At 31.4% G+C, this 8,707-nt stretch overlaps 1 protein-coding gene and 2 non-coding genes across 3 annotated transcripts; all 3 read left to right on the top strand.

Annotated features, from left to right (window-relative positions):
- The first annotated feature begins 628 nt into the window (after window positions 1–628).
- Window positions 629–6,450, top strand: Pex6 (peroxisomal biogenesis factor 6). Its single transcript, XM_077428509.1, has 10 exons — window positions 629–685; window positions 983–1,987; window positions 2,091–2,335; window positions 2,404–3,016; window positions 3,094–3,261; window positions 4,329–4,475; window positions 4,557–4,730; window positions 4,813–4,960; window positions 5,035–5,174; window positions 5,249–6,450. Exons 2-10 carry the CDS (start codon window positions 1,033–1,035, stop codon window positions 5,389–5,391), a joined length of 2,733 nt encoding a protein of 910 aa, XP_077284635.1. The 5' UTR covers window positions 629–685; window positions 983–1,032; the 3' UTR covers window positions 5,392–6,450.
- Window positions 6,451–6,625: 175 nt separating this feature from the next.
- On the top strand, window positions 6,626–6,703 carry TRNAD-AUC (transfer RNA aspartic acid (anticodon AUC)). Its single transcript has one exon. It is a non-coding gene; the product is annotated as a tRNA-Asp (tRNA).
- Window positions 6,704–7,514: 811 nt separating this feature from the next.
- TRNAV-UAC (transfer RNA valine (anticodon UAC)) lies at window positions 7,515–7,592 on the top strand. Its single transcript is given in 2 exon segments — window positions 7,515–7,552; window positions 7,557–7,592. It is a non-coding gene; the product is annotated as a tRNA-Val (tRNA).
- The last annotated feature ends 1,115 nt before the right edge of the window (window positions 7,593–8,707 follow it).

The raw sequence follows: 8,707 nt of genomic DNA, 5'->3' as shown, positions 1-8,707 counted from the left end.
TCATTAGAGAGTAATTTGCTTCACGCGAATTCCACACAATCGAATTATACTCTAACTTGCTTCTTACAAGCGAATTGAAAAGTAAGCGAGAAGATAAAGGGTTGGAGAATAGCTTAACATGTCTCAAGATAAATCCGAGTCGACGAAAGTTGATTGCGTTACTTTCAAATTGCACAAAAACACTAAAGTGCAAGAAAAATGTATAAACTTGAATATTGTTTGATTTGGATCTTGTACTATTTTTTTTAAATAATAATTATTAAGACGATAATTCAAAGTAGGAAAAATTTATTTTGCAATAAAAATATACATGCACATATGCACATATTTATATTTATATATGTACATATGTACATATTTAATTAAGCATGGCAGTTACATATAAGCATTATTGTTTAACATTAAAATATCGTAATTTTTTCCTTTTTAGTAATTTATTTGGTATTTAAAAATAGCATTTTCTAACTAAAACTTCTAAAATAGAAAATATAAGCTGCAAAAACTGCAAATTATTAATATTAAATATCATATGATATATTTGTACGAAAGTGTTCACACTTACTTAAAATTGACAGATCATCGAAGTGGTGATAATTTATCTGAGGTTGGTACCACTACAACAACTGTCAAACTCTGTACTTGAACTTTGTATTCTATTTTATATCATGTGCTTTGCTATATCAATGTATTTTTATATTTTTGTTATTTGATTGTAAAACAATATATATATATATATATATATATATTTCATGAACAATGTATTTCACAATGTAATTATAATTCTTTATTCACACTTAACCTATAAACATTAGTTCATGTTGAAAATTTGTAACATTCCGTTGAATTGAGCTGTAACTTGAAATTTAATTTAATTTTGTGTTCTTTTGTAAAATGGCAGTAGCTAAAGAGATATCCCTTGCGAGATATATTCTATCTTATATTTGCCCGAGGCAAAATACAATATTATTTTTTGTATATTTAGTTGTGAAATTCACACTGGAAACGAATCAACGGAAAAAGTATGGCAAAATAATGTCTGGATCAAAATTTGTGGTGAAATGCATTCCACAAGAACTTCATAGAAGTGTTGTATTGAAAAATTTGAAAGAGGTCAAATATAATACCGAACATCAAATAATTGTGCCAATCACTTTCTTCGATGTGTTGTATGAAGAGAATATATTTTATCGAGATGAAAATTCGCTGTGGGTTACTGCTATAGTAACCAAGCACGAGAAAAAGAAATTCAACACTGACATATCGATCGTTAAGAATTTCATAAGAAAAGAATTTGGATGTAAAAAATCAATTGATAAAGCCGAATATGGAAAGTCAAAAGATTTCGTAGAAGTCGAAAGAGTTGTTCAAATAATTCCATTCGAAAAATTGAATGAAAGCGAAGTTTGTGTGACACACGTTGAATTGTTCAATTTAAACACCACTGTCAGTGATATCCAATCAAGAAATGAAAATTTGTATCTGAGATTTCTTCCTATTAAGCATATGATGTTAGCTCCTAGTTTTGCACAAAGAATAGTATTAGAAATGGTGAGAATTCCTATGTACATTGGCACCGATTTAATCGACACTATGGTCGGTGTTTACTTTGAGACGCCCAAATATCTGCACACGGGAGATTATTTCGAAATAGATCTTGTCGAGAAATTCACGAGACACTTACATTTTAAGTATTTGAATTTGGTCAAGTATATAAAGAAGTTGCGCTTCAAATGTAAAATGATCGGTAGCGATGAAAACTCTACGAAGGGCTATTTCGTGGTGCGAGGAGAGACTGAATTGTTGCAAGATGGGAATATTAACTCTTTTATCCCTCGAATCAATTCCGTATGTATTAAATCTCATGACAGTGTGTTGAATAGCGTTGATTGCATTGATGAATTATTCTATGGTAATTGCCCTTTTGGACTCGATAGCTATTTAAACAAACTAAAGATTGCCGTTGAGCCATTTTTGATAAATAAAAAAGGTATGTGATCAACTTCAGGTACAAATTTAATTTCAATGACTATTTGTGATATTGATTATTTGTTATATATCAGTAATGTTGATTGTGATTCTATTTTTTTCAGTTAGTCCTATTCATAATGAATTGAAATGTTCATTACAAGCAGTATTTTTACTAAGAGGTGATTCTGGTAGTGGATGTCGATTACTAGTAACGCTTTTAGCGGAACAAATGGGCTTACATTTTATATCAATGAGCTGTTATCAAATCATGTCATCTACGGCTAAGCAAACTGAGGCAAAACTGGATGCTTTAATTCAGAAAGCTAAAGACGTAGCACCAGTAATAATCTATATAGAGAACTTTGAGGTATAAATCCAAATTTATATTAGTTCATATTGAAATATTTTATTAAAACATTGCTTTTTTTTTAACAGATATTTGGCATGACAGCTGAAGGTGAAGAGGATGTTAGATTAACGGCAAGTCTCCAGACTAAATTGAAAAATTTATTTGATAATTTTGTTAAGTATCCTGTGATATTCATCATCAATTGTCCTCATGATACTGAACTGAAGCAAAATTTATCGAGAATATTTTTAGAAGAATTTCAAATTAAAAAGTTGACGAGCCAAGATAAATTAAAGTTATTTAAGTGGATGATAATCGACAAAGATATATCTCTTTGTGATTCAAAATATGAATTGCTGAAAAACATAAGCGATTGCTTGCACAAAGAAAGCGTTGTTTCTTTGGATAAATTAAAAACTGAAAGTGTTCAGATATCGGAAGAAGATGTTGTAGAAATGGATTCAACTGTTTATCTGTGCGAATTGTGTAGGCGTAAGAAGTATTATGATGACATTTTAGAGAAGATTATATCAAAGACTGAAGGTTTCCAATTCGGCGATATTAATTCATTGATACATTTAGTGTTGCAAGATGGATACATAAATCAGATGAAATTTTTGGCAGAGCAAAAATCTTATGAAGATAATGTCGTACCAAATATAAAATTAATACGAGAAGTTGATTTCGACGTTGGAATAGGTTTCTTTTGTTTATTTATATAATGTATACCTAAATACTATTGAATAAAAATTCATCTGTTTTTAATTTTTTTTTAGATACATTACGTTCGTTGCAAAATAAGAAATTAGCTCCTTTGAAGATTCCAAAAGTTCAATGGGATGACATCGGTGGTTTGGAAAATCTAAAGAAGGAAATAATTCGTACAATTGAATTGCCACTAAAATTTCCTCACATGTTTGCCAAGAGTGGCCTCAAAAGATCAGGTCAGAATATTTTAAATTTCAAAAGTTTTCCCAAGTTTTGAATTTTTTACTCACCAGAGTGGAGACTAATCAATCTTTATTAAGTTTGACCCACTGAATTCGAATATGACATAATTTTTATCGGTTTCTTCTTGTTCATGAGATATAGTAAGCGTTTAAATAAGAACCCAAATTTCGTCAAACGAAATCAGACGTAAAGATCGAAAGCGAAGAAAGAAGAGTAGCAGTAATAAAAAATGAGCAATTTTTCACAGACTTTTGGCTTTTACAGTTTTAAGCTCGAAATCTAATATTGCTGTACCAAAAGTAGTTGTTGGAATTATTATTCAGATATTTTTTCTATTGATTGTGTTTTTTTATTGCTTTGAAATACGTATAGATGATTATCAAGCTAATTTTATCGTGCATTTATTGGACCAGTTCTATATTTCACTACGTTTACAAGAGTTGGTTTTTAATTTCATTATATTTTTATTTTATGAGAAATTACTAATTCGAGCGGCAAATGATTTTAAATTACAATATGAAATGTTCACCCATAAGTGAGCGAGTGAGATGGAGTGATGGGCTCTCCAGTCTTCATCTCGCTCTTGCATCATGCATACAACAGCATTTTTTTAACTTAATTTAAAATCATTTTCCCCTCAAATTAGTTCGTTTAGATAATAAAAATATATTAAATAGAAAAATTAGCGAAATAAGCTCATAATATTATGGGAATAAAATGTGTAAGAAAAAAGTATATTTTTGACTTAAAATTCGATAGATAATTAATTATTGAGTATTTTTAAGCAATAAAAATCACAATCAATAGAAAAAATATCCGACTATTGATTTCAATACACAATTTTTTGCACAGCATTTTGAGTTGCAGCCTGCAAGAACCAAAACTCTTTAAAAATTGCGCATTTTTTTAAGCGCTCATACATATATGTTATAAACGAGAAGAAAGCAATAAAAATCATTATCAGATTTGAATTCAATGGATCAAATTTAGTAACGATTGAATAGTCTCCACTCCGTTATTTTTTTTATTGTTACTCAGTGTTGTTTATTTTAATTTTTAGGTATTTTATTATGGGGTCCTCCTGGTTGTGGAAAGACGTTGGTAGCTCGAGCTATAGCGTCACAGTTAAATGCTAATTTCTTAAGTATAAAAGGCCCTGAACTTTTAGACATGTACGTTGGACAGTCAGAAAAAAATATGCGCGAAGGTAAAATCATCTATCTTTATTGAAATGTGATCAACAGTTGAATAATTTAATACTGTATTATCCATTTTTGTATTGCATCAGTGTTTGCAACGGCTCGTAGTTCAGCCCCGTGTGTCATATTTTTTGACGAGGCTGAAGCCGCAGCCGGTAGTCGTGGAGCAGCGGGGGATTCCGGTGGTGCTGCTGATCGACTAGTCAGTCAATTGCTGGCTGAATTAGATGGAGTTGCTTCAGCTCAGATCGACTCTCCAAATGGTTTATTTTTATTTATAGATATCAAACGATAGTATTCATATGTAGATTGTCTAAATTTTTACATATGTTTTATTTATTTTAGCTGCTGTAGTAGTAGTGGCAGCTACTAACAGACCAGATTTGGTCGAACCTGCCTTGATGAGACCCGGAAGAATCGACAAGTTGATATATGTGGGTCCTTACGTTGGTTTGACTGATAAAGTTAGGGTCTTAAAGGCGTCATGTCGAGGGTAAGCATATTCTATTATGTTTGCTATGCGTATTCATAATTTGAATTTTTTCTATTTGAGAATTATTTTTTCAGGCATAATCTAGGAAAATCTGTTGATTTGGACGCCGTTGCTTCAAACCTACCTGAAAAGTGTACCGGAGCTGATCTGTCGTCCATAGTAAATCATGCTCGACATCAAGCTCTAGTAAAGGCAGTTCGAAACGCTGAATCTGGTTAGTATTTTATATGTTTAATTTCAAGATATTATATGTTTGATATAATGTGCTGAATATTTTTGATGAATTAGGTTCAATTGATCCGGCCAAACTGAGCGAAAATGATATAATGATCGAACAAGAAGATTTGCTCTCTGCTCTGGTGGATTTTGTACCATCTATATCTAAAGATGAAATGAATCATTACGAGTCTTTGAGGACTAAACTATCATAAATGAATAAAAAAAAGCACAATTATGACTTAATTCGCTTCCTACAAATTACATGTTATATCTTAGTTTTTTCAATTTTGTATATTTTATAAATATATGAAGCTTGTTTTTAATTTATCATAAAATCACTGCGAGTATTCAATCTGTGATAGTTACATTATTATACATAGAAAATATAATTGAAGCTATTTTTAATGTGGTTTTTTTTTATTTTTATATTTAATTAAATACCAAGGCATCTTAGGTATTTACGCTGTTTATTACACTTTTTCCATTTTAAATGTGTTACATTGTACTAGATACGAGCCGATGATGAGGCAGGTGTTCTTTATTTAATACCGTACCTAGACTTGGAAATGGCACCTGCTTAAGCCGAGACCTTTTGTAAAGCATTCTAAATGTCAAGCGACTGTGAACATATTGAATGTGACGGCATTTTATTAATATCAAATATTCTTATTCAACATATTAGTACAATACGTTTCTTAAATGCAATGCATTTTGTTATAAAATCTTGGGTTAATCAATCTCCAGTTGAGTTTACGTATTCTAGAATGAATGGAGACACGTTGATATGCTCTGGAGATAATAATGGGACGTGCTGCTAAATCGGCATATAAATAAATGGTCATTTGTGATTTAACGATTGCCCATCCGCGTGTCGAGTGATTTGTGGTGCTTTTTGCTCTTGAAGGGCGCCGTTTTGCGTCCCGGCGCCATCGGACCTCAATTAAAATTTCTCAATACGTACACACTGTTCGAAAGACTCTATTGAAAATCAGCACTGAAATTAATTACTATTTGTTTCGAGAGTGTCCTTCTTTAAAGAGGAGACCACACGAAATGGACCACAGTATGGTGGGGAAGGAGCGCAGAAACCACCTATGGGACCCTTGGGTCAGACAGGCGCATAGTGCAAAACCAGAGCGATAAAACCAACCATCCAGTGACGTAGGATTTGACTTCAATTAAAAACGAGACAACATAAAAAATATTAATACAAGTACACAATTGTACTGGACATCGGATAGGATTATCAACAAGAAAATCAAAAGATGTAGAAAATCAAAGAAAAAAAGATGTAGTTATTTTCAATATATTTTGAAAGAAAATTATTAACAATTTTCGATACATTATCAGTACGTGATAAATTAAGAGATAATTCATTTAATCATATCTATTTCAAAAAGTTATTTTTAATGCTTATATTTGGAAACATAAACGAGTGTGTACACAGGCTCGTTAGCTCAATTGGTTAGAGCGCCAAGCTTTATCAAATTTTGGAGGTTGGAGGTTCAAATCCTTCACGAGCCATAGCTTTTTTATATTTTTCGATAAAAAATACTTTCCCCAAAATACATGTGTGTACATGTGAATGTATATAGTGCTTTTATGTCATTAGAGCGTAATATAATACTATTGGATAAATAAAGAGACTAAAGTACTAGTAAAGAATGTACTAGAAAACAAATATAACTTCACGGAGTCTACAAACAAAAACTTACATACACACATACATGCATCCATACAAAGTCTCTTTCGAAATTATATATTAGATTAGATTAACATAAAGTAATGCTCAATATTTGCAATTTTATTTTCCGGATTTTAATCTTTTCTTTTGATTTCAAAATCTTTATATACTAAGGATTGTAAATAGGTTTTTGAGCTCTTTTTCCTATTATGCTTTAGATTAACATTAGAATAATATAATACTATGATTACTAATCAAATTAATTTAAATTGTAAAATAGAAAATGATCAGTAGATCAGTAGCTATTAAAATAGATATAAGATGTATTGTGAACATAATTTCGTAATAATAAAAAGCATTTAAAAATCAAAAAAAAATATACTAAAAGAACATAATTGGCTCAAAATAATGGATTATACAATCAGTGGATTTTCTTTGTATGTATACCTAATAGTATATGTACGTATAAATAGTATACGTATAAGATATACCTAATAGTATACGTATACATATTGTATAGGTAATTCATTAAATGTTTTTTTCCTATACATATGTACTTATAGAAATTATTTTGAAAATTTAGGATGAGGAAAAACTATTAACAAATTAATAGGTGAGACTTATTAGGAAAATCGATGATCAGTGGTCGTCGGCTCGTTAGCTCAATGGGTTAGAGCGCCAAGCTTACTGAAAATTTGGAGGTTGAAGGTTCAAATCCTTCACGAGCCATCCTTTTTTCTTATTTTTTCATCGATCAAAAAATTCTATTCAATTCCTATATGAAAATACATGCATATTTACAATAAATAAACACGAAATTAAATTTGATTATCCGTTGAAAGTGTTATAATATTATTATATTCATACAATAATATTTATTCAAATATGCAAATAAAAAAATAGGTACCTGGATAAAATTGAAAATAAAAAAAAAAGAAAATTGATCGTTGGCGTCGGTGAGTCACTCCATGACGTCAACGACTAGACAAGCGTGTTTAGCACTAGGAGAGCGCGAACAATATATGTACGTAATTGTGCCTAGATAAATCTAAAATTTGCGCACGTCGATGAAAAAATATATGGTTCACGGGCCGCCACTGCACCTCCGGTTACGATAATGTCTCATTGTTAATTGTCGGAGCGCGCCGCGCCGCTATCGGTCGGATCTCTTTGAATATTCAAGAAGCCGGTCGGCTTATCGGCACTTCTTGTACTCTTCTTGCGTTGCTTCTGGTTTTCAGTCGACTTTTCCAATGTCCGACCGCAAATCGCCATAGATCATAGTGAGACGAATCCTACGACTCACTCGACCGACCGACCGCAAGCAAATAGTTCAACTTTTCAAACCATCAAACCATGCGTCGTGTTACTCAAAACGCGATCGACATATATTCGATAAGAAATCCTGCTTTTATTTTACATACATACATATCTACATACTCCAATTTTTCGAACGATTTAATCAAATATTACACATATGTATATCAGCAGTGGTGTATATACAGTAGCTAAATAAAAAAGAACCAGGTCAGTGTTTAATTTTTACGACCACCCCACCCCCCGCTTTTTTCCTTACTAAAAAAAAGTTGTATCTTAATATTGGTAGTTCAAATATTTATAAAAAAAATCAAATAATAATTAACAAATATTCTTACTTGAAATTATGATGTATTTTTTTATATTTCATAAAAACTTCCATAATGCATCCTCTTCAACATCTTGTCTGATTTTGCAAAAACCGTGTTTGTGTGTCAACAGCAGTGGCGGACTGGCCATACAAGCGAACATGCCCGATGGCATGTGGGCCCCATTATCTGTTAGAAAATATGGGCCCTCAGTAAAAT

This window comes from Arctopsyche grandis, chromosome 4 (genome assembly GCF_051622035.1).
Source record: "Arctopsyche grandis isolate Sample6627 chromosome 4, ASM5162203v2, whole genome shotgun sequence".
Lineage (NCBI taxonomy): Eukaryota > Metazoa > Arthropoda > Insecta > Trichoptera > Hydropsychidae > Arctopsyche > Arctopsyche grandis.
The sequence above is the reverse complement of the archived record's forward strand: the minus strand, read 5'-3'. Positions and strand labels throughout refer to the sequence as shown.